This window comes from Ornithorhynchus anatinus, chromosome 3 (assembly GCF_004115215.2).
Source record: "Ornithorhynchus anatinus isolate Pmale09 chromosome 3, mOrnAna1.pri.v4, whole genome shotgun sequence".
Classification (NCBI taxonomy): Eukaryota; Metazoa; Chordata; class Mammalia; order Monotremata; family Ornithorhynchidae; genus Ornithorhynchus; species Ornithorhynchus anatinus.
Genome location: NC_041730.1, coordinates 103,293,388 through 103,320,536, shown reverse-complemented (window position 1 = coordinate 103,320,536; position 27,149 = coordinate 103,293,388). Strand labels below are relative to the sequence as shown.

Below are 27,149 nucleotides of genomic sequence, written 5' to 3'. Positions count from 1 at the left end.
ACCACTGATTGATACTGATGGTTGGATTTTCCCTCCTGCTTAAATGATTTTGTGTGTGTCCCATTAGATCCTAAGTTCTGGAAGCACAGAGACAGTGTCCTTTACCACTACTGCACTCTACTCTTCTCTTCCAGTTGCTTAGTACAAGTGTATTTGTCATTGTATGGGAGAGACATTTAAGCCATTAGCAGGACAGTATAGACCCGCTACTCTCTGTAGTCCTTCCCCGGAAGACTGGACATTGAAAACAGATGTCCCTAAGAGAAAAGTAGCATGGGAGATTTGACATCTCGGAGTTGGGTGACAGCTAAATTATTTGAGAGTGCCAGAAGTTTGGGGACTTTACCTCTTACTAGATATTAAGGTCCTTAAGAGCCAAGAAACAGCATGGCCTAGTGGAAAGAGCATGGGTCTGGGAGTCAGGGGACCTGGGTTCTAATCCCAGCTCCCCTTTTTACCTATTGTGTGATCTTGGGCAAGTCACTTAACTTCTCTCTGCCTCACTTTCCTCATCTATAAAGTGGAGATTAAATACTACTGCCTCCTACCTAGACTGTGAGTCTCATGCGGGACAGGGACTGTGTCCAAGGTCATCACTTTGTACCTCTCCAGTGCTTAGAACAGTGCTTGGCATATAGTAAGCACTTAGCAAATAATTATTATTATTGAGGGCAGGGACCATGTCTAATATTTACTATGCACACCCAAATCCTAGTGTTATATTATGTATCCCATGGACACTGAAAACACACATGCTGACAGACTGACAGTGTATTTGGACACTGGATGGGAAAACATGACCAGTATGACTCAAAAAGATCTTACTGGGCAGAGGAGGAATTCTATTCTAAGGTGGAGGAATTGGTAGAAATATCACTGGGCTACAAGAACTGTGAGGCTGTGATAATGGAGTGATGAAATGGAGATAGAGAGTGGTGCTCCATGGCTTTGAGGGGAACATGACATAAGGGGCCAAAATTGTAAGCCTCTGATGTTGGCAAACCTCACCACTGTAACGGGGGCTCCCGAGGATGGGCGTGCTCTGATTTCACTCAGCAGAGTGAGGCGGGGAGGCCTGAAGTGGCCAAGAGTGTGGTTCTGCCTTCCTCAATTAGCCAACCTGTTGAGTGCAGCTGCCAAATCAAACAGGATCTAATGTGGGCCTTTCTTTAAGGGAGACAATTGCAATCACAGTGGAGGTCTATAAATGAATAACTGGCTACATGAAGAGAACAGCATTTGTGGTATGGAAATTTCAGGGAGGACAAAGGGGTAGAGTCTGGAAAGGAACTGGAATGTAGGAATACTATAGAGAGGGGAAGGAGCTAGGATAGTGAGAAGTCCTTTCCTGTCACATTTTTGGACCAGAGGAGCATAATGAGTTGTTTTAAACACACTGGCTCACTGAGGGGGCACTGCCTTCTCATCTTCTCAGTCTGTAAGTCAATCAATCAGCAGTATTTATTGAGAATTTACTCTGTGCAGAGCCCTGAACTGAAAACTTGGGAGAATACAATTGAGTTAGTAGGCACAATCCCTACCCACAACAGAAAATTGACTCTTGTATCTTTTCCAAAATACTGAGCTCCTGCAATTTAAAAGCTGATGGAAGCAGCATCTGGGGCTAAAATAAAATACAGCAAATTTCAGTTATTGGTGTTGAAGGGTAAGCAGTGTGGATCAGTGAAATCCTAAAATAATTTAAAACTATGATTTTAGCCATTTATTTCATCCACCTCCTTTTTAAATGCATTTGTATGGCATTTGTTAAGCGCTCATGGCCTTCTTCTTCAGCCAGAGCTTTACATAAAGCCATACTAATGATTTGAGTTTCACAACACCTCCCTTTCCTTGCTCACCCTCTGTCACATGTGATGCTGGAAAATCCAGTTTTAAATAGGTAGCTTCCAGAAGGAAAACAGAGGAGCAGCAGAGACCTGGATTGGCTCCAAATCACTCTCTTCATTTCTCCCAAGCCAACCTTCCAGCTGTACCTCGCTCTTGATTCTCCTGCTTGTATCCCCTCACTCACCTTTTTTCTGGCTTGGAACTCCCTCCCTCCCCAAATCTGACAGACTATAGTGGTCTCCATATTTAAATCCCTTCTCCTCCAACATACCTTTCCCGATAATCTCTGTAGCACTTATGTACTTGTTTATATCCATCCTGAGAATTTATGTACACATGTTCATTCAGTTGTACATTCAATTTTTCATTTTGTTTTCTCTATAAATGCTTCATGCCTTCCTCTCCCATCAGAGTGTAAGCTCTTTGTGTACAGGAAAGGCATTATTTCTCTAGACTCCAAGCTCACTGTGGGCAGGGAATGTGTATGCTAACTCTGTTACATTGTACTCTCCCAAGAGCTTAATAAAGTGCTTTGGACACAGTAGGTGCTCAATAAATATGACTGACCGATTATTCCTCTGGACTGTACTTCCCAAATACTTAATACAGGGTTTTCCATCCAGTGGGGACTGAGTAAATGCTACTTCTGCTACTACAATTAATTTTATTCTTAATGCCAATGTTCTTCTAATTGTTTTCTATGAGTAAAGCACAATGTCCATTGTCCCATATGAAGAAATTAAACTGCAAAAAGCCTCTTACCTGGCTCAGCCATGGACCGAGGTTCTAAAAGAAAATGACAAAACAGTAAAATTAGCAAGCTGCATTAATTTATTTAACTGACATGCTGGGTTGCATTAATGTATTTAACTGACATGCTGGGTCTTTACCCTAAAACTTCCTTTGGAACCTCACACTCAGTTTGCTACTTTTAGAAGTACTATAGATATTACTTATATATTACTTACCAGTTACTCATTTACTCAGTTTTTGTGAGTGACTACTATGTACAGAGCACTGAATTAGAAAGGGAGGCTGGAAAGGTGTATTTAATGTTTCTGCTCATTAAGATTCCCCCGATTAGACTGTAAGCCCATCAAAGGGCAGGGACTGTCTCTATCTATTACCAATTTGTACATTCCAAGCGCTTAGTACAGTGCTCTGCACATAGTAAGCGCTCAATAAATACTATTGAATGAATGAATGAATGAAATTCATGAATGAATGAATGAAAGAATGAATGAAAGATTGTCCTTTATTGTACTTATGCTTGTTTATCTCTAACAGGTCTTTCTTGGGCATTGTTGTTTGTGCTTACACTTTAGGCTTCAAGAGGGAGGGAATCTTTTCTATTTCATTTGCTTTCCGTGGCATCTAGTTCAGGCCAAAACAAATAGGAGTTTTAAAATGCTTTGGGGAATGATGAAGTCTAAATATCAAGGAACATCTTGGTCTGGTTGGGAGAGAGCACAAAAGAAACCTGATTATCCAAACCAAACCAAACTATTATACAGACCAAGGCTATTTTGGATAGCTGAATCTGAATGAAAGTCTGAGTAACGAGGCATATCAAAGTTTGTTCCTGTCTGGATATCCAAGCCAGATCCATTTTTGTTTGGTTATGTAATCTTTCCTGTAGTCTCAATTCCAGTTATTTTGTACAGTCAGCTTTCTTCTGTACCGGCCAAAATGCTCCAGATTTTAGATTTATGAAAACAGTAATATTTCAGCACAGTTATATCTCTAAAATGTGGCAGTATAAAACTTAGCATATGAAAAGTACTCCACTAAGTCAGCTTACTTTTCTGTAATATTCGAAAATCAGGAGAATCTTCTATCAGCGTCCCTTCCCTGTACCACTCCACCTTTGGGGATGGGGCTCCTTTCACTCGACATTCAAAGACAACCAGCTGCCCTTCAGAGGCTGATAGATTTTGCAGCATCTGTAGTGGGAAATAATATCGTAAGAACATAAAACAGTACATTTTCCTGATTCCAGTGCTCAGCTTGATTTTGAAGTTTCTTCCTCCCACCCACTGTCAGATCAATCTTGGATTGTTCAGTGGGTATAGCAGGCTCAAGAGGCTCTCATCTCTCTGATTTCCTTTGAAAACAAAGTTAGTTTGGCCTTAATAGAGCTCTCTTTTCCTGAAGGATCTTATTCCTTGTTTTCTTCACTTGGTTGCTAAAGTGAGAGATGTCACTCATGGGGCACAACATTTCATTTTGTTGATTTCTCTGGTATCTGTTCTAAGGAGGATGACTGGGCCCTTGGCTTCCCAGATGAGAAACTTCAAGTTTTATAATATCAAATGTATGTATCTATAAAGGGTATCTTGCAGGAGCCAGGGGACAGAGGGAAGCTCTGCTCCTGTCTCCCAGAACCTAACAGTGGGGACCCTCCAGCCAATCCTGGGCCTGGAATCGGTCACAGTAGAATTCGGTCCCTCCATCCTGGCCAAGAGTAGGACCCTAAACGGCCCTGATGCCTGTTGGGTGGTGAAACAACCCCCCAAAATATGACTATCTCCCAAAATATGACAACCCCCCAAAATATGACTATCTCCATTAATGTTGGTGACCCAACTTGGGATTCTCCCATCTCCAGTCCAACCTGTAAGCTTTCCCCCATGTCACATTCCCTCCCCACTCAAACTGTGGAGGGGAAAGGAGGAATCGGGGTCTTTTTGTGTGGAAATCTAGTAGTAGGAGCCTAGATTGGGGGTTGCTGATGGATCTTGAGCCTGCACATTCATAAAAAAGTCTCATTCCTTCCTGCAGCTTTTCTCCTGCCACTATTAAGCTCTTGGGGAGTTTGTAGGAAGTAATTCAAATGAGCAGCGAATCTGTGACTTGAGCATCCTTAATACTATCACTCATCCTATCCTGCCTGGATTACCATATCAGCCTTCTTTCTGACTTCCCAGCCTCCTGTCTCTTCCTGCTCCAGTCCATATTTCACTCTGCTGGTTGGATCATTTTTCTACAGAAACATTCAGGACCTGTCACCCCACTTCTCAAAAAACTCCAGTGGTTGCCCATCCACCTCGGCACCAAACAAAAACTCCTCACCATTGGCTTTAAAGGACTCCACCATCTTTCCCCCTCCTACCTCACCTCACTTCTCTCCTTCTACACCCCAGCTTACACACATTGCTCCTCTAGTGCTAACCTTCTCACTGTGCCCCAATCTTGTCTATCTTGTCACCGACTCCTGCCTCTGGCCTAGAACACCCTCTTTCCTCAAATCTGATAGACAATTAGTCTCCCCGCTTTCAAAGCATTATTGAAGGCATATCTCCTCCAAGAGGCATTCCCAGACTAAGCCCCAACTTTCCTCATCTCTCACTCCCTTCTGCATCACCCTGACCCTGCATCATTCTTCCCCCCTCCCAGAACCACAGCACTTTGTACATCTCTGTAATTTATTTATTTGTACTGATGTCTGTCTTCCCTCCTCTAGACTGTAAGCTCGTTATGGGCAGGGAATGTGTCTATTTATTGTTGCATTGTACTCCTCCGAGGGCTTAGTACAGTGCTCTGCATACAGTAAGCACTCAATAAGACTGAATGTTCGAATGAATCCTACAACATAGCATCATTAACTCAAAATGTAAGGAACAGGACAGATTTTAAACTTCTTAAGGGCAGGGATGTACTTAGTATCTCAAATCTATTCTCTCAAGTGCTTAATAGAGTGTTATGTACACAATAAGTGCTCCATAAATGCTACTGAGAGATTGATATCAAATGAACTGGACTCTGATAATTCAATTATTTTATTAGAGAACAATAGGGCATCTAGAGAATAGCCGCTTGTTCCTCCTCTGCTGCTAGAAAATAAATTGCTCTTCTGCTATCTCACACTTCCCTGTCATCTTCCACTCTCTCAGTCTTCAAATCACATCTGATTATCAATCATATTCTCAGCATATCAAAGTTTTTGTATGACCATAAAATAATCACGAGCCTGGTACTAGATACAAAAATACATTTAAAAAACCCAAATTCCTCTTATTACCATTATTTTCAGTGGTTTTATTAGACCAGAATATTGGACACTTTTTAAGATAAGAGCCTTCTTTTGCAAAATAGGGAAGAAACTGAGAAATATGTTCTTGTTTGGTTTTTTTAACCATTTAAGTTCTCATATCTCATGTTTGTTTAGAGTCATTTTCTGTATCCTGTAGCTCAAAGCACTCTCTCATCCCTAAGGCTTCCTGTGAGGAAGGTAGAGGCGGGTGGCAGGATAGCCCACCCTTCAGCAGCTGTGAATTTGTGGGTGGGGACACAGAAGGATGTGTGTGTTGTGTGTGTGTTGTGCGTACGCACATAAATCTTTTAATGCCACATTTTTAAGGGAGGGAAAGTTGGGGAAAATGGGGAAAAAGTTGGGGTTGGGTGAGAGGAGGGAGGAGAGAATCAGGGGGAATGGGGCAGAAAAGCCCTTCAGAGGAGGAAGGTTCCATGAAGTCACAAGAACCTTAGGTCAGGCTCACAGCCCAGCTGGCTCAGGGCTTCATGCTTCTGCTGTTATATAAGTAGTAGATGGGCTCTCCTCCCTCCATCCCCCATCCCCCACTTCCCCTGCCCCCTCCACCCCTGCACTCTTCAAATTACTGCTGAAGCAGCTGGAGCCAGCGATGCTGGAGCCTTGAAGAGTTGCCAAAGCAGCTGCGGTTAGAGTGGGAATGGCACTGGGGTAAGGTTCTAATTTGATCAGCTGCCTCTCCTCATATGCATGACGTGCAATAACAATTTTTTTCTTCCCTTATGAGAAGATGAAGGGTGTTTAGCACAGTAATATATAGAGGAGCAGAGGGTGCTTTGTTAAATAAGGCAGCGCCCTCTCCACCTAGAGTTACTTTCAGAGCTTTGGTGGGGAGAGCAGAGAAATTTTTTCTGTTTCCAATCTCAGCACTCTTGGACATGATTCTTTCTAAAATGATGCGGATATTATTACCTGTGCCCGCCAGCCTCCCAACAGCTCTGGGAGGCTAAATGAGAACATGCCTATAAAGAGGTTTGGTGTATTTGGGCTAATGTTACTATAATCAACTTACGGTTGTTTATGATTATTGCAAAGGATTATTGTTGTGGAGTGAGAGAGGTTGTGAAATCTAGGTATCAGTCAAGGACATTAATAGGAGAGAGTATAAAATTGTACAAATTAGTCTGTTATCATGGCTCAGCGACACATGACAGCTGCCACCAGGGGCTCTGACTCAGAGAAATTTGTGGCTAATGACTTTGGCAGTGGTTATGACCTCAGCGATGCCCTCACTGATGGAAACTAATGTTGTGTGCTGCTGCTGCTAAGCCCCTGTGGAATCTGAGCCACGGCCTATCCTAGTGTCCAGGCAAGAGCAATCCTGATCCCATTTAAGGGGCCAAAAGCATGCTGCATGCACACAAATACACATACACACACAAAATCACCCCTCTCCCCCTTCTTCCCTCTCACCCTTCCTCCTTCCTAGGCTTGATCTGGAGAAGGCCTCCAGTTACTTTTTCAGGTATTGAGTGCTAAAAACCCTCAGTCCATGCTTTCTTCTAAAGAATAATCTCCCAGAGTTTGTATATACACTAATACTATGTTTTTATATTACATCTTTCCTTCCCACCAAATATCAAAGTTCTGCCAGGTTTTAGCCCCCTGGAACTAAGGCCCAGGTTAAGAGGTAAGTTGAAGGAGTCACTGGCAGAGTCCTAATGTTTCATTCAGCTTAATACACTGCCTCTCTCCTCTCTCTTCTGAACCTTAAAAAAAAAATACAGTGAACATTTTTCTGATGTCTTTTCACACATCACCAAACTTTTGGGCAGAGAATGTGTCTAAAACCCTATTTTATTTTTCTCTCCCATGCTCTTAGTAGCATGCACTGCACACAGTAAACACTCAATATTAATTAATTAATTGGTATTTGGGTTTTTTGTGTGTGTGAGTGTATACAATATACAATGTCCCAGAAGCATTCTCTAACAAGGTTTCCACAGTCTTTTCTGGCAATCATAGGAAACTACCTGCTGTCAAAAATAAATTACCTCAAGGTTCAAAGACAGGTTGGTTTGAATAACAATAATAATTGTGATATTTGTTAAGTGCTTACTATGTTCCAGGCACTGTACTAAGTTCTGGGGTGGAAACAAGCAAATCAGGTTGGACACCGTCCCTTCCCACGTGGGACTCACAGTCTTAATCCCCATTTTACAGATGAAGTAACTGAAGCATAGAGAAGTGAAGTGACTTGCGCAAGGTCACACAACAGACAAGTGGCAGAGCCAGGATTAGAACCCAGGTCATTCTGGGTCCCAAACATTCAAGAATCAAGCTGACTCTACTTGAAAAATGAGCGATTGTTGGGGAGATGCCTCTTTTCATATCCATCGTCCCCATCTCACTGTGATAGTGATAATAATAATAACAATGGCATTTGTTAAGTGCTTACTATGTGCAAAGCACTGTTCTAAGCGCTGGGGGGGATACAAGGTAATGAGGTTGTCCCACGTGGGGCTCACAGTCTTCATCCCCATTTTACAGATTAGGTAATTGAGGCACAGAGAAGTGCCCAAAGTCACACAGCTGGCAAGCGGCTGAACTGGGATTTGAACCCATGACCTCTGACTCTCAAGCCCAGGCTCTTGCCACTATTGAGCACTTACTATGTGCAGGGCACTGTAATAATGATAATAATAATTATGGTATTTGTTAAACACTTACTATGTGCCAAGCAATGTTCTAATCGCTGGTGTAGATACAAGGTCATCAGGTTGTCCCACGTGGGGCTCACAGTCTTCATCCTCATTTTACAGATAAGGGAACTGAGGCCCAGAGAAGTGAAGTGACTTGCCCAAGGTCACACTGAAGACAAGTAGCGGAGTCAGGATTCGAACCCATGACCTTCTGACTCCCAGGACTATGCTCTATCCACTAGGCCATGCTGCTTCTCTGTACTAAGCACTTGGGAGAGTACAATACCATAGAATCAGCAGACACATTTCCCTGTCCATGCCAAGTTTACAGTTCTCTGGTAGCATGGCTTTGAGAGGTCTCGAAGGACTCTTTTGGCATGATTGCTTTTAATGTTTCAATCTGGGATCACGACAACCAAAATCAGAGAGTAAAATGAAAACGGCTTCTACAGTGGCAGTTTTTCTAGGCCTCAAGCATCCGGATTTCCTTTCACCCTGTCTCCCTGAGCTGCCACAGCCTGAGAAGCTAGATCCAGTCACATACTGCACTCTATCACAGAATCAAGCTGGAGATTTAGGGGTACAATCCAGTGCGTAGAAAGAGTGATGTGTCACTGGATCAAGCATCTGCTTACAGCCCCAGAAGCCACTGGTGGAAATCAGGATCCTAATTGTTACTGTAATTACCAAGGCCCAGTCATTTGAGAGAATTAATTTCTGATAAGGTTGTCTTCCGTTAGGTAGGGCCCTTTTTAAATGGTGGTATCCCGCAAGCACATCTATCTATGGAATTTGTGTCCCGGAACATCAAAAAGGAGTTAGATTTTGATTACCTTTGTAAACACTGGAGCTGCTATGATAGGCTTTCCATCCAATCCTTGCAAATAGTTGGTGGGACTCTGACACTGCAAATCAAAAAGAAAAAAGAAGGGGGTACAGCAGTGAGGTAATGAAACACTCCTAATTGAAGCATAAGACATCACAATGCCCTGAAACATAACATTCAAGTCCTTCCCTCCACCCCAGACTCTGAATGTGCCCTGTAGGATCTCACTTTTGGAATGGCCTTCTTTTCCAGGATAACTTACAAAACTTCCTGGAATTAAAACATTGATCCGCCTGAAGGCCTCTAGATGATTTCTATTAAATCCAGTGCCAAGTTATTGATGAGAACTTCCAAGATTCTTACAATTTCAAACAAATTCTACCTTTTGGTCATTTGCAAAGTTCACATTCATTATTTCCTACTGTTACCTAGACTCCACTGGAAATATTCCAATAGAACAGAATGGCTATATGAATGAATTCCAAATATGATGTCCCGGGACTAATATTTAAGAAATATAGCTGAGGAAATCAAATATTAGAGCTCCACAACTGACAGGAGACACCAATGATCTCCAAAAAAGAATGTTACAGTTTCATCTTGGAAAGCAGAATTATTCATCGCTATTTGTTGCCAAACTGTACTTGCCAAGTGCTTAGTACAGTGCTCTGCACACAGTAAGCGCTCAATAAATATGATTGAATGATTGAATGAATTTTAGGCTTCATGAAATAGCAAATTGAAGGTCAAGAGATAATATATCCTTGAGTTTCAGCGGTAAGTGGTAATAAATTTACATATATATTATGATTTTATATATATATATATATATATATTATGTGTCTCCCTCATAAGATAGAAGAGCAGACTTGCTCATTTACATACAGGACTCATCTGCTAGACGAGCTAGGGGCTGCCCTGATAAACCAGAGATGTTGGTCTTTCTTTTGCCCTCTCCCACATATTCACAGTCACTGCAATGGCCATAGGCAAGCCACCCCAGATTATTATTAGTTGTTCTTGTATTTTTTACACCTAGCCTCTTTTACCTGCTGAATGGTTGACACTGTAGGCTGGACCACAGTAGGTTGCGTTTGTGGTCCATCTGGTAAGCTGGTTGCAGAGGTAGCTGGAGGTGATGAAACCTCATTTTTCTTTTGGACCCTTTGAAATTTTAAAAATATTATCAATGGATTGTAATACAGGCCCACTGCCTGCCCTTTTATTTAGTGAGGAGTAGCTCTAATGTCATGCATGGTACTAAAGTAACCTTTTTCTATTCTTTATGTTAGATATATTTAACTCTCGATATGTGTTTTTATATCCCTTTATAGGTTTGCCTTGGTTCTGCCTATTTTAGACAAGCTCCATATTAATTATTTCATTAACTTTGGACAGCACTCAGTGCAACCTTTTAACACAGGTTTCTTTCTGATGACAATAAAGATGAAAATCTTAGATTAATAATATAGTCAGTCATTCCTCCTTTTTGGCCCTATTCATCCAACGTGTTCCAACCACTGATTGGGTCTTATCAAATCATATCCTGTGATAGATGGTGAAAATTGCTCTATTTTTAAGAGAGGAAAACTGAGTCCAGCAGAAATGAATATTGCTTAGTAATGAAACACAAATAACATCTCTTGATTTCTAGTCCAGGGCTCTAACAACTGGACCCAATTACCTCTTGGTTAGAGCACTCAATTTATCCAACACAAAAGACTGAGATAATATTTACAAAGGCCATGAGGTTTGTTACATTATTGTAATGCTTAAACTTCAAATCTAATAAGAAAATATAAAATGTTGAGTTACAGGAATCACCAGTTTTTTTTCTTTGCTGCTGTGATAATTTTTTTATGAGGTAGAGACCTATTGGAATCATTTCAAATTTAGAATAGTAATGGTACTTATTAAGTGCTTACTTTCTGCCAAGTTATGCAACTAGATAAAAGATAAAGTGGAAAGATGAGATCAGAGAGAGTCCCACATGGGGCTCACAGTTTGAGGGAGGGAGAACCAATATTTAATCCACATTGATAGATGGGGAAACTGAGGTACAGAGAAGTTAAATGAGTTGCCTGAGATCCCACAGCAGGTAAGTGGCAGAATCAAGATTGGAACCCAGGGTTCCTGACTCCCAGGCCTGTGCACTTTCCACTAGGCCACAATCATACAAAAGAATAGGAAATTTGTGTATAGCTAGCTTGCTGTGGGCAGGGAACTTGTCTGCCAACTCTGTTGTACTGTACTCTCCCAAGTACAATACAAGGCTTACTATGATACTTTGAACTTTGTAAGTGCTCTGTTAGTACCACTGATGGCGATAATCCATTATCAACCTGGCCTTTGCGGACAACTAGCTGCAAGCTCCGAGGACCACTCTCCTGAACCCTGAAGAAGAGATTCCAAGTTCTAGCTAAAACAAAAAACAAAGACCCAATCAACTGTCAGAGTGTCTCCAACCTCTGTCAAAGTAAGAATCAGGCTTATGCTCCCCCTCAAAGCAAGCTAATAGAAATCAGCGCAATTAGCAGTACCGATTCATTTCTTCCTTGCTAACGTCTCCTTCTGAATCTGAAGAAGAGGCACCTGGAGAAAAGAATAAAAACAAGGCACTGTCATCTCTGAGTTATTTAAAGTTGCTTCCCAGACAGGCAAATCTCACTTATTTTAAGCAATTTGAGAGATATCAAAAATCTGGATCTTGGGATAAAAACAAATTGATTGAATTCCCCCCATTCTCCTGCATAAAAAATTCCAGTTTCTTCAGTGGGCATAGTCAGTGGCGGATGTACAATTTTTGTGCCTAGAGCAGAAGCCCAGGAGAGCTCAGAGGTAAAGGGGGCAGTAAGTGGAAGTTTGGTATCTGGCCACGGTGGGAGAGCAGCTCCCGGGCTACTATCTTCTTTGGGCAACCCCTGAGGTTTCAAAGGTGCTACAGCTGTCTTAAAACACAACTCAAGGATGGGAGCCACTGCCAGGACAAAGGCCCATACCCCAAGGCCCTCCCCAAGCCCATGAAACAGGCAGCAAGACAGGGAGATGGAAGAGAGGTGAATCAGGAATGACCGTAGTCCAGGGAAAGGAGGGGAAGGCTGTGGAGGACCATCATCTGTCCAGAGCTAGGGCCAGTTTTCCGGTCAAACTTCAGCTCCTCCCAGCTTCTGCCCTTGGAGCGTGTGGGAGGTCCCTGACCCCTGGAATAGGTCTGCAGGGGCTGCGGGTGAAGGGAGGGGGTGGTGCACCCAGGATGAGGCACGGGTGGAGGGAGGTCCGGCTGCAGGAAGCTGCAGAGAGGCCAAGCTGGTAGCAGATGGAAGAAGACTTGCTCTAGATTCCTTTCCAGAGCTATGCCTGGGACAGCAGTCTCGCTTTCTTTCTTCTATCACTGGGTGAAATGTGAGAAAAACCCTAGAGGAGTGATTATGCTCCTTGGAAAATAGATGACATTCTTCAGGGGCAATGATTCCCTTGGCCAATGCAGATTGAAGAAGAGAGGGATTAAGATGGACTTCAAACACTGTCAGTGTGGGAGTCTGCCCTTCCGTTCAGCCCCAATATTAATGAACCACAGCCCATTAAATTTTTTTGGTTACTTGTCTTTGGCAGAAGAGACTTGGAAAAGTAGCAGTGAAACAATCTCGGAACATTTGCCTCCTCAAAGTCCTAATTCTCTAAGGATCTAGTCTGACATCTGGACCAGGACAGGAAAATCTATCTGGCTGGTAGGATGTCCCTGTTTTCTATTCATTTTAATATTCTTCAATTTGTCCAAACAGTAACTGGAACAAACATCCTTCTCTGGTTATTTGTCGAAACATCATTCCTGGAAAACTCATGGCTTAGTGACTAAATAGAAACTGAACCATCAACAATTCTAATGAGAATTAACTTAATCTCCTTCTTCAACCTGGTAAATTTAGGGTTTAATGTTCAAAGATAGGTAGGGTGAGAGGGTTCCTTACTTTACCTTCTATGTAAATCTCTGCAGAAGTTGAATCTGTCCCGTATATGTTGGAAGCAAAGCAAGAGTAGCGTCCTGTGTCCTCTTCAAAAGCCTCTGCAATGGTCAATGAGTGTAGGCTTCCTGCCTGGACGATATGGATATCTGGTGAGTTTTCAAGCTCTTTCCCTTCACAGTACCATCTGCAAGGCAAGATTACAACCCGTCATGACAAAAACGTGACAACCAGCTGAACAGATGGCTCCAATCCCTAGGAAGACACCGGAGGCCAATTCAATGGGGAGTCAAAAGATGAAACAGCTGCTTATAGCTACGCTATCTAATTGAAGTGGATAAAATAGGTACAGGTTATCATAGTGCTTCTTCGGGAAACCGACAGCTTCCCCTACTGTATACAGGGATACAAGCTGGGAAGAAAGGGGCCGGTGCCTTTTACAGCACGTATTCAGGGTCCATCTACTGGGACTTGGCTTTTTACCAAATTTTAATAATAATAATAATAATGTTGGTATTTGTTAAGCACTTACTAGGTGCAGAGCACTGTTCTAAGCGCTGGGATAGATACAGGGTAATCAGGTTGTCCCACGTGGGACACGTTAATCCCCATTTTACAGATGAGGGAGTTGAGGGAACTGTCCCACGTTAATCCCCATTTTACAGATGAGGGAACTGAGGCACAGAGAAGTGAAGTGACTTGCCCACAGTCACGCAGCTGACAAGTGGCAGAGCCGGGATTCAAACCCGTGACCTCTGACTCCCAAGCCTGGTCTCTTTCCACTGAGCCACACTGCTTCTCTGCTGATTCTCTGAAGGGCTAAACTTTCTGCAGTAAACAGAAGCTATCTGAGTTTTATGGATTGGTTGCAAACTTGGGACAAGTGACAGGGGAAATTATAAAGAAAAGAATTAGATACAGTCCCTGCTCTCAATGAGCTCATATTTTAAAAGGAAAGTAAATACTGAACAAGTAAACACTTTAAAAAATATAATTATCAACAATCAAGGCTCTATTTTGGGTCTCCTCATTTCTTGATTTACACTCATTTCCTTGGGAAGTTCAACTTGCTCCCACAAAGTCTATTCCCACTTCTATGAGGATGACTCCCAAATCTACCTCACTGGACCTGACTACCCTTCTTCTCTGCAGTCTCACATTCCCTCTTACCTCCAGGTCATCCCAGCAAGGATGTCACAGCGGCAGCATAAGCTCAAAATATCCAAAACTGAACTCTTCATCTCCCCTCCCAAGTCCTCTCTTCTTCTTCAGTTTCTCTTCACTGTTGACAACACCACAATCCTCCCTGTCTCTCAAGTCCATAATTTTGGCACTGTCCTTGATCCCTCCCTTCCTTTCAACCCCCATACTCAGTCACTCACCAGATATTATCAGTACTTCCTCTACAACATTTCCAGAACATTCCAGAAAATGGCTACCACATTGGTCAAGGTACTTGTCGTAACAAAGTTGCCTCCAGTCTCAACTCCCTGCAGACCATATTTCACTCTGCTGCCCAGTGAAGGCAGGGATCATATCTATTAACTCTACTGTATTCTCCCTTACACTGTACCATGTTCTGCATAAAGTACTCCAATACGATTGATCGACTGATTTTTCTAAAAGGTTTTGCCCAAGTCTCCCCATTCTTCATAAAACTCCCACGGTTGCCCATTCCTCTCTGTGTGTAGCAGAAACTCCTGACCATTGACTTTAAGGTATTCAATCAATTTTCTCTCTCCTACTTATTCACTCTCTTCTCCCATTGCACCCCAGCTTGCACTTTTCTGCCTGCAAAACTAACCTACTCAATCTGCCCTGTTCTTGTCTTTCCCACTGCTGACCTAGTACTCATATCATCCCTCCTCGGACCCCCTCCCATTTCACATCTGACAGGCCACTGCTATTCTCTTCTTCAAAGTCCTTCTGAAGTCAATCTCCTCCAGGAGGTCTTCATCAATTATTTTCTAATCTACCCACTTTATATTCCCCCAACAGCCTCTTCACCACTTTGGGATCACCAAAGCACTGAAATACTCACATATTCATGTAGCTCTTTTGTTCTTTTAACTTTACACTCTATTTCTTCCTCCTATGTGTAATTTATTTTAGTGTCTATCTCCCCTATTAGATTGCAAGATTTTTGAGAGGAGGGATAATATCTACCAACCCTTCTGCCCTCTCCTAAACTCTGAATACAGTTCTCTGCACAAGCAGGTGCTCAATAAAGATCATTGATTAGTGATTTTTTGATTGAAGGGTAAATACAAGGAAGAGTAGTAAGACCAGATGAGGAAATTTAAAGTGCTTGTTGCCTTAACTTTCAAAACTTCAAATTTTCCCTCAAGAAATATGTTAGACCTGGCAAACTAGAAAAATGAATGGATTTTGTGTGTGTGTGTGTGTGTGTGTGAATCGGGTGAACTCTGCACTGACTGGGCCTGGATTAAGGGCCTCAACTCAATCTGATCTGTAAACCAGCCACCCAGGCTGGGTAGCTGCTTAGTACTTCAGGTGCCAGCTGTTCTCAGGTGAATAGAGGATGGCTCACGATTTTCATGGCCAGTCCTCTCTGGACCTCAGGAGGTATGTCCTGACTTGGAAATGTGCTCCTTTCCAATAGTTCCCATGCACATGCCCAGTAGTGAGTCAAATGTATGAACTAAAATCCCCTCTATCCCAGTACACTACCAAGTATACGTGTTGTTATTCACTCTGACTGCTCCAGTCCCTAGTCATGAAAGTCCTTTCTTTTCCTCAAAAGTAAGGTGGGAAGAGACCAGGCTTTCCAAAAGAAAAATGGTTAGAATATTCAGGTCACAATTGGATCCATCTCTTTCAATGCTTATGAATACTGGCCTTTCATACTTGTGTTATAGGTATCCAAACTCCTTCGTTTTACTTGCAGTTTGGGATTTTTGATTACTACATTCACAATTAGGTACAGTACTATGTAAAATTAATAGAAACAGTATGCAAAGTGATTGCAAAGGGTGAAAAAAACTCTGTGGGGAAAAAAATGATTGATAGAAAATCTGGTAGTGGCTTAATAAACACTAGAAGCTAAAATTCAAAGTTTCCCCTCTATTATTAGACATTTATTTGTAGCTCTTGGAGAAATACTCAATTTTCCATAATTAAATCCCAAAGTAAAAAGTGAAATGATTATGGCACCGTGAAGATAAAATGCAATTAGAGAAGTTCAGCCTAGAATTCAGACAAGACTTTTTTCAAACAAGAAATGAAGCACTTACGTACATATCTTATATGCCTTAATACTTAATCAATCAATGGTATTTATGGAAGACTTACTATGTGTAGAGCACTGTTCTAAACATTTGGGAAAGTACAATAAAAAAGAATTAGCAGTCATGTTCCCTGCCTGTAGTGAGTTTGTAGTCTAAGAGCATGGACTTGGGAATCAGAGAATGTGGGTTCTAATCCCTCCTCTGCCACTTGTCTGCTGTGTGACCTTGGGCAAGTCACTTCACTTCTCTGGACCTCAGTTACCTCATGTATCAAATGGGGATTAAAAGTGTGAGCCCCACATGGGACAACCTGATTATCCTATATCTACCCCAGAGCTTAGAAAAGTTATTGGCACATAGTAAGTGCTTATTATTATTATTATTAGGAGATGAGCTTACTACTCTTGTACATAGTCCTTTTTACTTCTTCTTTTTAATCGGTAAATTACTTTGGCCTCTATCCTCCATACTAGACTGTAAAGCCCTCGAGATCAAATATCCTGATTCTATTGAACTCTTCAAGTACCTAGTACAGCATGCTACACAATAAAAGCCCTCAATAAAAGCGGCTGACTGAAAGATTGATGAATTAATTGAGTTCAGGAGAAGAAAAAGGAAATGTCTACTGACTTTCCCCAGTGAGCCCTTGCTGCCATTGCTCCTGCTGGAGCACTGACTTGGCTACCTAAGCCTCCAGAACCCCTCTGGGGCCACTAAAGAGGCAGTGTCTCTTGCCGCATCGCCCTTGTTGTGCTGGTAAATCTTTAGAAATTCCAGCAGGCCAAAGCCTGAATTTTTCATTGGGGATCAGTCTCTCTGGGAGAGGCAGGTGAAGTAGGGACCAAGATCAGTTACGGCTGATGAAACAATTAAGGTCAGGAATTAATTAATTAAACCAGTGATCACCTCAACACAGCTATGCTGGATGATAAGATAGGTAAGGAAGATGAATGGTGGCAGGCTGCCTAAACAACTGAAAATTGTAAATACAATTGTAAATTGGAAACGTGCTCCTTTCCAATAGTTTCCATGCACATGCCCAATAGTGAGTCGAATGTATGAACTATAAATCCCCTCAACCCCAGTACACTACCAAGGACACATGTTGTTATTCACTCTGATTGCTCCAGTCCCTAGCCATGAAAGTCATTTCTTTTCCACAAAAGTCAGGTGGGAAGAAGCCAGGCTTGCCAAAAGAAAAATGATTAGAATATTCAGGTCACAATTGGATCCATCTCTTTCAATGCTTATGAATACTGGCCTTTCACCCTTGTGTTGAAGGTATACAAACACCTTCATTTTTACTTGCAGTTTGGGCTTTTTGATCACAGTATTCACAATTAGGTACAGGAATATATAAAATTAATAGAAACAGTATGCTTTAATGTGCATTCACTGTGGCTGGCACTGTGGGAGTAATGCGTTTACAGTCACACATAATGCACTCAGAGGTAAATTTCACCATCAGTGTTGTGTTTTTTGAACTTGAAGGGCATCTCTCTCTCTCCATATATAAATATACATATATATATATATAAAATCTTAATTTTTTACCTAGTAAATGAAAACCCACTAAATGTTGAGGAAAAGTAACAAGCCCATCACAAAGTCTCACAGATCATATTGAGAACAGGCAGTCATGATATCCCCCTAACTTAAGTTTTCAGTAGAAAGTTCTCCTTTAGCTATGTTTCTTGCAACTGGCCCGATCTGCTCATCCTAACAAGCACTGGTGAATCATATACGCACAGCAGATATTAGCAAGCCATGAGCCACTAGCCCAATACGTTCCCCACGTATCCAAGGTCAGATTAACACAGGGTTTGTTGCTGTGGTCCCAAACACGCAGTAAAGACAAGTTTACTCCCATCACGAACCTTCTAACCCTACTAAAATTATGGCCACTTGAGACATTACGAAGACGATGCCCAAACTACACTTTCCCCAAATGGTCACTATACATGAGCGATATCAGAAGAAGTGGGGCGGTGCTGTCATTTACATGGAGTCCTTGTCCCCTGCGTGCCATCCCCCAGCGTGTGTCAGCCCATCCTCTGGCTTCATGATAGAAGTGTTGGGTCCCCAATAGCAATCATCACCAGCTGCACCTTCTCCCTGCCCCTTGTTTGAGCTGAGGGCAGTAGTCTTTGATTTTTGCTAAGAGTTGGGTTTGGAGATTTGGGAGTCTGGTGGAGCATAAATGAGGGGGGCCCTCAAGATGGTTCAGACCCAGACATTTCAAGGAGTTTTAGCAAAAAGAATCCCTGAATAATTACTAAGTGCAATGCACTGCCCTAAACATTTAGGAAAATACAACAGAAGCAAAACATATGCAACCACCCACCAGAAAATTAGTCCATGGACTTTCTACCCTGCTCCAACCTAGCATTCTTAAAGTGAAGTGTGTTTTAAGGCAAGAAACAAACCAACCACAACAAAAACTCTGCATGTTACCAATATTCTTTGGTTTAGTTTAGAGGAACCATTCACTCCTATTATTTCTACATTTTTCAAACTTTTCATAGTTAAACTGCCGGGGTTGTAATCCAAGGCATTGAGCTAAGCCCCAAACATAGACATTGGTGGAGATACCTGGGAGTCAGAAGGATCTGGGTTCTAACCTCGGCTCCCCCACTTGTCTGCTGTGTGACCTTGGGCAAGTCACTTAACTTCTCTGAGGCTCAGTTCCCTCTTTTGTAAAATGGGGATCAAGGCTGTGAGCCCTATGTGGAACAGGGGTTGCGTCTAACTAGATTATCTTGCATCAACCTCAGCTCATCGAACAGTGCCTGGCATATAGTAAGAGCTTAATGAATACCACAGTTATTATTTCTGGAAATTTCTAGAACAGTCATTCTGCTTGCTCTTCAGAGTCTTCCCAAGAGCAATACATAACATATCCATTACTCACCTGGTGACATCAACTGGAGTGCAGCCAATCTTCTCACCTTTTAGAATGCTGGTTAGGTTGTGGCAGTTTACTGTGTGTCTGCAGTTGAGAACTGCCCCTACTAAATAGTGCTTAATTTGCTTATTTTACTAGTGGTGTAATTGAACTTTTAACTGTATTCATTGTTGGAATGATAGGCTTATTGTTTTCTTCATCTCCCCTTGTGGCCATTTCTCAATTAACTTACTTGTAATAGAGTCCTTTGCACACTGTACATGCTTTTGAAATATTAACAATTATTATTATTACTACTACTAATAATAATGGTATTTGTTAAGCAGTTAATGTGTTCCAGACACTGAACTAAGTGCTGGGGCAGATACAAGGTCATCGGGTTGGACAGAGTCCCTGTCCCACAAAGTTCTTGCAATCCTAATCCTCATTTTACAGAAGAGGGCACTGAGGCACAGAAAAGTGAAGTGACTTGCCCAAGGTCCTACAGCAGGCAAGTGGCAGAGCCAACATTAGAACCCAGGTCCTGCTGACTCCCAGGCTCTAGCTCTATCCATTTGATTGTGGTATGAGAGTCATATAGAGCCTGGGATTTGCTGCTCTACCTAGCTCTCTGATCTCAGAAAACTCACTGCCCAATGTCTCAGTTTCCCCATTTAAAAATAGAATTCTAATGTAAATCCAAGGGAGAAGGGCATTCCCGGGTCATTATATGAGAATCCAGACTCTTATTAAATGCTGGGAAGGTATTAAAACTGTGTTTACTTAATGCTGTCCTTGGCAACTTGCATTTTGTTGTTTTTGGAGGACTGGGATCACAGAGAAAGCTTTCTCACCCAGGTGATACTGATTTTAAAAAATACTGTATGGCGTTACGGGGGCTATATCACTAGCCCTACTAAAGTTACTAAAATCCCTAAAAGCATTATTTTTCTACATATAGTAAATGTTCCCAAGGGCGTGGTTCAGTGGAAAGAGCACGGGCTTTGGAGTCAGAGGTCATGGGTTCGAATCCCGGCTCGGCCACTTGTCAGCTGTGTGACTGTGGGCAAGTCACTTAACTTCTCTGTGCCTCAGTTACCTCATCTGTAAAATGGGGATGAAGACTGTGAGCCCCACGTGGGACAACCTGATTCCCTTGTGTCTACCCCAGCGCTTAGAACAGTGCTCTGCACATAGTAAGCGCTTAACAAATACCAACATTATTATTATTAACTAATGTGAATTCCCTTCCTAGTTGGTTTTCCTTTTCCTTAAAGAGGTGAAATTTAAAAAAAACCCATAAAAAAACCCCAACCACCTTCTGGTAATGAAATGATGATTTCAAAATTTAAGGATGTAAACTTCGTTTAAAAAGGAAGATGAGGGCAGTATTATTTCCATATGCTATTATGAAGTGCATTATGGTATGGCACTGGGAGTGGAGAACAAACATAGCTGAGGTTGATATGTATTTGTGAAGAAAGAGAAGCATAAGTAAAGGAAGATCAGTCAGTCAGGATGCTAACCATACAACATGAACTCACAACTTATTTGTAGTCTAAAAAAGTAACATAAGCTATGCTGGATTTCCAAGCAGAGTGGCTCAATGGGAAGAGGTCGGGCTTGGGAGCTAGAGGTCATGGGTTCGAATCCCAGCTCTGTCACTTGACAGCTGTGTGACTGTGGGTGAGTCACTTCACTTCTCTGTGCCTCAGTTACCTCATCTGTAAAATGGGGGTTAACTGTGAGCCTCTTGTGAGACAACCTGATTACCCCGTATCTACATCAGCACTTACAACAGTACTCTGCACATAGTAAGCGCTTAACAAATACCAACATTATTATTATTATTATTTTCCTTTCCAAGGAACCAACTCATTTGCCAGAGTGGAAATGTCCATATTAAAAAAAGGTTTTGACTCCAAGTTACATAGGATGCCAATCTCCTCTGTCACCTATATTTTTTTTTGGTCCCATGGATGTCTGCAATAGCTTCCATGTGGGTCAAGCAGACAACCAACACAAAGAGCATACACCCTGTGGTGGTAAAACCAATAAAAATGCTTTCATGACCTACTCCAAATGAACACATCATCTGGGTACTTTGTTATAAATGACCTAGCTGGAGGGTAAAACCTCTGAGGATAAGGTAATAAAAACATCTGACTGAGTGTCTGACAGGGAATGCGTTCATAGAAATGCTATGACAAGCTGCCTGGTTTTAGAACTTCAAATCCTCATGGCGCTTTCTGGATGGCAGCTTGTGCCAGATGTGATTCATGAGTAAAATTAACTCAGCAGAAATGAGTCAATCAGTTTGGAAAAAATGAGGGCACTTCCAAATGATAAGAAAAATGACCTTTCAATCACCTAGCAAAATCCCTGTCAGGGCTGCTACTTTTCCAAATTCCCCAACTAAGATGAGGGAGAAATAGGCAGAGGGGCCTGCTGTGCATTCTTACAGTTCACTCACACAGTCCACTTTAATTGTATAACTTTAGCCTGCTGTCTGGCTGCTACTTCTCTCTGTTTAGAACTTGGGGGAAATATCATGACCGCCACACCCACTGCCCCTAATCCAGTCTCTCATCTCCCTCCTGAAACCTCCAGGACCATCATCTCCTTCTTCTCTAGCCCTTGATGACTTTGCTAACTACTTGGTGCAACAAAATTGAAACAGCGTGAGGGCTCCCAAAATGTCTCCCACTCCTTCCCAGCTTCTTCCCACCCACACATCCACTCTCTCATCCTTCTCGATGTTTCTCAAAAGGTGATCACTAGCAACATTTCAAATCTAACCCCTCTACCTGTGCCTTTGACCCCAGCCCTTTTCACCCTCTAAAAAAACTGCTCCCACTCCCTTCCCTCCCTGACTGCCATCTTAAGATTCACTGATGGTTCCTAATAATAATAATAATAATAGCATTGATAAATATGGTATTTATTAAACACTTACTATGTCCCAAGCATTGTACTAAGTGCTCTGGTGAATACAAGATAATCAGATAGGACCCTGTCCCTGTCCCACGTGGGTCTCCGAGTCCACGTACGAAGGAGAACAGTGTGTTAAATCCCCATTTTACAGACAGTGAAACTGAGGTACAGAGAATTTAAGTTACTTGACCAAAGTCAAGCAGTATGCCACTCTGCCACATCTCCTCTATCCTAAAAAATCCTTATTCATTCATTCATTCATTCATTCAATCTGCACTCCACTACATGTGTCAACTATCGCCCCCATCTTCTGACACCTATTCCCGTCCAAAATCCTCCAATAGGTTATAGATATAAGCTGCTTCCATTTCCTCTCTTCCAACTCCGTCTTTGGACATCTTCAATCTAATTTTCACTTCTCTGAGGCTGTTGGTACTCTACAAAGCCTCCGATGACCTACTTCTTGCCAAATTAAATGAACTCTATTTTTTCTAAACCTTCTTGACATCTTGGCTGCTTTTGACATTGCGGAAACACTATCCAACGTTGGTTTTTCCAACACAGTTCTTTCCCGGATCTCTTCTTACCTCTCTTTCTGGCCAACCTTTGATCGTATCCTTTGCTGACCCTTCCTCCAGCACTGTTCCCCTAACCCCCATTCCTGAACTCTGGGGGGTGTCCCTCAAGGTCTATTCTGTATTCTCTTCTCTTCTCAATCTAAACTCGCTCCTTTTATGAGCTCATTTGCTCCTATAGCTTCAACTATCACCTTTATGCTTCTTCTTACCCCACTACTTTACCAGTTCTGATATCTCTCCTTCTCTGTAATCTTACATTTTCTCCTGCCTCTAGGACATCCCTACCTGGAAGTTCCACAAGCAACTCAAGAAAAATGTCTAAAATTCATCTTCCCTCACAAATCCTCTCCTCCCTCCACCTAACTTTCCCATCATATCAACTAGACTTACAATCAAATATTTGAAAGTAATTTCTTCCCATAGTTCCGCTATGGGATAGCTAAAGAACACTGTAAATTTTGCATCCTTACATACACTTCCTGACTAGGCTGGGATTTCTGTCCTTGTGGACCTGTTTCTTCTCGATGTATTTTTTCCTGCAGTGTTTTGCAAACAGTAGGCATGAATTAAATACTACTACCAGTGACCTAAGACCCTGTGTTTCTTCCCCTGTTTCTCTTACCAGGCTTGGCTCTGTGTTTTGCCCCTTTCCTCTATGCCTGGACCCTGACTGGCTGGAGAATGCCTTTGCTGGTTCAAGATCCACCCCTGGGCTCTGTTAATGAAGCTGTCCTCAACCAGTTGGACTAAATATAACCTGTCACCTTCCCAACATAGGGGCTACACAGATCCCAGGATGTCCTGGGGTCACTGATACTACTGATCAATGTTTTTCAATGACCTCAGGATTCAAAGAGTTCAGGGAATGCTCAGAAACCCCAAAGTGATTGAGGAATTGTATTGCTATTCAGCCCAAAATTGCCAGGGGAAAGCAAGCTATGATTAGCCTGTTTACTGGATATGCACATATAGACCAGCAGGGTACTCATTCATTCAATCGTATTTATTGAGCGCTTATTGTGTGCAGAGCACCATACTAAGTGCCTGGGAAGTACAATTCAGCAACAAATAGAGACATTCCTGACCTCTGAATTAGAGGACAACTCATCTGACTCTGTCTTTGAGTATAGATGGGCTCCATCACAGAGGCAGGCTTTGAAAAGTAGGAAAGCCACAGACATGACATGGAGGCAGGTCTAGTGGTCAGTGTCTCCAAGAATGTTAATTTTATCTGCACTATTTAATCCCCATTAAATGACAGATTTGGCAAATGGGGGTTTGGCTCCAACAGACAGGGTTTTTCTACTGGAAAATTAACTTCAAAAATACAGTGGCCACATGCAAATGTGACCATTTTGGGAGTCAGCTGAGAAATCACATTATATCTATGCCAGACTACTTGTTTTATTTTGTTCTGTTTTGCTTTGCTGTCTGTTTCCCCCGTTTAGACTGTGAGCCCGTAATTGGGCAGGGATTGTCTCTATCTGTTGCCCCATTGTACATTCCAAGCACTTAGTACAGTGCTCTGCACATAGTAAGCACTCAATAAATACGATTGAATGAATGAATGAATGCCTCTTTTATACACATCGAGTCTGGATGTTACACAGAGAGACAAATGTGTATGGAGATCACTAGTGATGTAAGAACCGTTGTTCAGGAAAAATTGACCAAAGAATCAAAAAATGATGATAATGTTCACTAAAATAATGATAACAATGATAGTAAACTATTTACCCTGTTCTCAGCTTGCCCCCTTCTACCTCACCTCCCTTCTCTCTTTCTATTGCCCACCCCGTATTTTCCACTCCTCTGCTGCTCACCTCCTCACTTTCCCCCGTTCACGCCTCTCCCACCGTCGACCCCTGGCCCATGCCCTACCACTGTCCTGGAATGCCCTCCCTCCTCACCTCTGCCAAACTAACTCTCTTCCCCTCTTCAAAGCCCTACTGAGAGCTCACCTCCTCCAAGAGGCCTTCCCACACTGAGTCCCCCCTTTTTCCCTCTGCTCCTCCTCCACCTTCTGTTCCTCCCCCTTCTCCCTTCCCCTCCCTTCAGCTGAGCCCCCTTTCCCTCTGCTCCCCCTCCCCTCCCCACCCTGCCCTCTGCTCCTACCCCTTCCCCCTTCTCCTCCCCTCAGCACTGTGCTCATTTGTATATATTATTTATTACCCTATTTATTTTGTTAATGAGGTGTACATGCCCTTGATTTTATTTATTGTGATAATGTTGTCTTGTTCTTGTTTTGTTCTGTTTTGCTCTGCTGTCTGTCTCCCCCGATTAGACTGTGAGCCTGTCATTGGGCAGGGATAGTCTATATCTGTTGCTGAATTTTACATTCCAAGCTCTTAGTACAGTGCTCTGCACATAGTAAGCACTCAATAAATACTATTGAATGAATGAATGAATGAATGTGGGTTTCAACTCCCGACTATAAAATGAGAGCTAAAAGTTCTTGAGAAAAACAAAAGAGCCTTATTGAAGAAACTTCAGGGTAGAACTTTCAGGGTACTGGAGGTACAACCTAGTGGACAGAACTCCTTGATTAATTAAATGACCATTTCAACTGTCGGGTGTAAGAAACACTGATGTAATGATGCCAGCCCCCTCTTTCTTGAGCAGCACTACTTTCAGCAAGAACTAGCAGGCAGCACCACCAGCAGAATTTTACAGCTGAGAGAGCCAGTATCTGGTAAAAGCTTATTTACATTGCTTCAGAAGTAGTGGGAGAATAAATACCTTTCCAAGACACCCAGATGCACATTCTTGGATAATCACTGCAGTTTAGATACGGAAGGAGGATCAGAGCAACTTCCTGTAAATTCCTTTCCTCGTTCCTCTAATTTCTATCATGGGATACTCACAAAACTCTCTGCTTTTCAAGGACTTATTCGCCGTGATCCCAAAAAATACAAAGCCAAGATTCGTATGCTTTCACCAAACCCCAAACACAATCCAGCAGAAATCCCAAATCCTTTGTTAAGGGGTTTTAAATCCATTTCTACATGGGATTCATTAGCAGGAAAAGACCTTTTCTTTTTGATAAGACAGGTTTTTTTATGTATGCAAAGTACTGCAATAAGAATGGTTAAGTAAATTAATTTCACTTGGAAAATCAAGTCTTCTAGACTGTAAGATTGTTGGGGGCAGAGAACATGTCTACCAATTCTGTTATACTGTACTCTCCCAAGTGTTTTCTAACAGTGCTCTGCACACAGTAAGCACTCAATAAATAAGATTGATTAATTGGAAAATTCCCAAAAGGATAGACTCAATTACCCAACTATTTCACATTGTGAAATGTGACCGATTAATTTCCACAGCATTTATTTCCTGAATATGACAGTGAACCAGACTTGCAGTATGTTCAAAATCACCCCCAACTTTTTTTTACTATCCTGCCTTCCACCTAAAAATTACACTGGGAGTAAAATGAATTAACTCTGTATTCCGTGCCACTCCCCCTGGATACATTTTTATTTATTATTATTTACATTTCTCATATATTACTTATAATATTATTTCTCATACATTCTCACATATTATTTCTCATAATTATTATTATGAGAAGCAGTGTGGTTTAGTGGAAAGAGCACGGGCTTGGGAGTCAGAGGATGTGGGTTCTAATCCCAGTTCTGCCACTTCTCTTCTGTGTGACCTTGAGCAAGTCACTTAACTTCTCTGTGCTTCAGTTACCTCATCTGTAAAATGGGATTAAAAGTGTGACCCCCACGTGGGACAACCTGATTACTCTGTATCTACCCCAGTGATTAGAACAGTGCTTGGCGCAGAATAAGCACTTAATGAATACCATTCTTATTATTCATTCATTCAGTCAGTCAGTCAATCATATTTATTGAGTGCTTACAGTATGCACAGCACTGTATTATGTCCTTGGAAAGTACAATTCGGCAACAGATAGAGACAATCCCTACCCAACAATGGGCTCACAGTCTAAAAGGAAGAGAATATTATTACTATTATTAGTCATTATTAATCATTTTCAAATTAACAAAATAAAATTTTCCCTGATCTTTTGACAAAGATCAATTTTAAGGACATATTTGGTGGACTTTCCAGGAATCAGACGGTACACGTGAAGAGGTAATAGCCATAATGTTATGATATAACTGTGGGGTAGCAGTGTGGCTAAGTGGAAGAGCACAGGCTAGGTGA

General features: G+C 42.0%; 1 protein-coding gene across 3 annotated transcripts in view; it reads right to left on the bottom strand.

Annotated features, from left to right (window-relative positions):
* Positions 1 to 27,149, bottom strand: part of MYPN (myopalladin) — a 131,264-nt gene that overhangs the window by 48,763 nt on the left and 55,352 nt on the right. For all 3 annotated transcript variants that reach the window (XM_029061428.2, XM_029061430.2, XM_029061429.2), the window contains exons 4-9: positions 13,341 to 13,516; positions 11,908 to 11,959; positions 10,417 to 10,531; positions 9,375 to 9,446; positions 3,650 to 3,791; positions 2,611 to 2,634 (exon numbers count right to left, since the gene is read on the bottom strand). In XM_029061428.2, the coding sequence (XP_028917261.1) occupies positions 2,611 to 2,634; positions 3,650 to 3,791; positions 9,375 to 9,446; positions 10,417 to 10,531; positions 11,908 to 11,959; positions 13,341 to 13,516 (581 nt within the window). The remainder of the gene's footprint in view (positions 1 to 2,610; positions 2,635 to 3,649; positions 3,792 to 9,374; positions 9,447 to 10,416; positions 10,532 to 11,907; positions 11,960 to 13,340; positions 13,517 to 27,149) is intronic.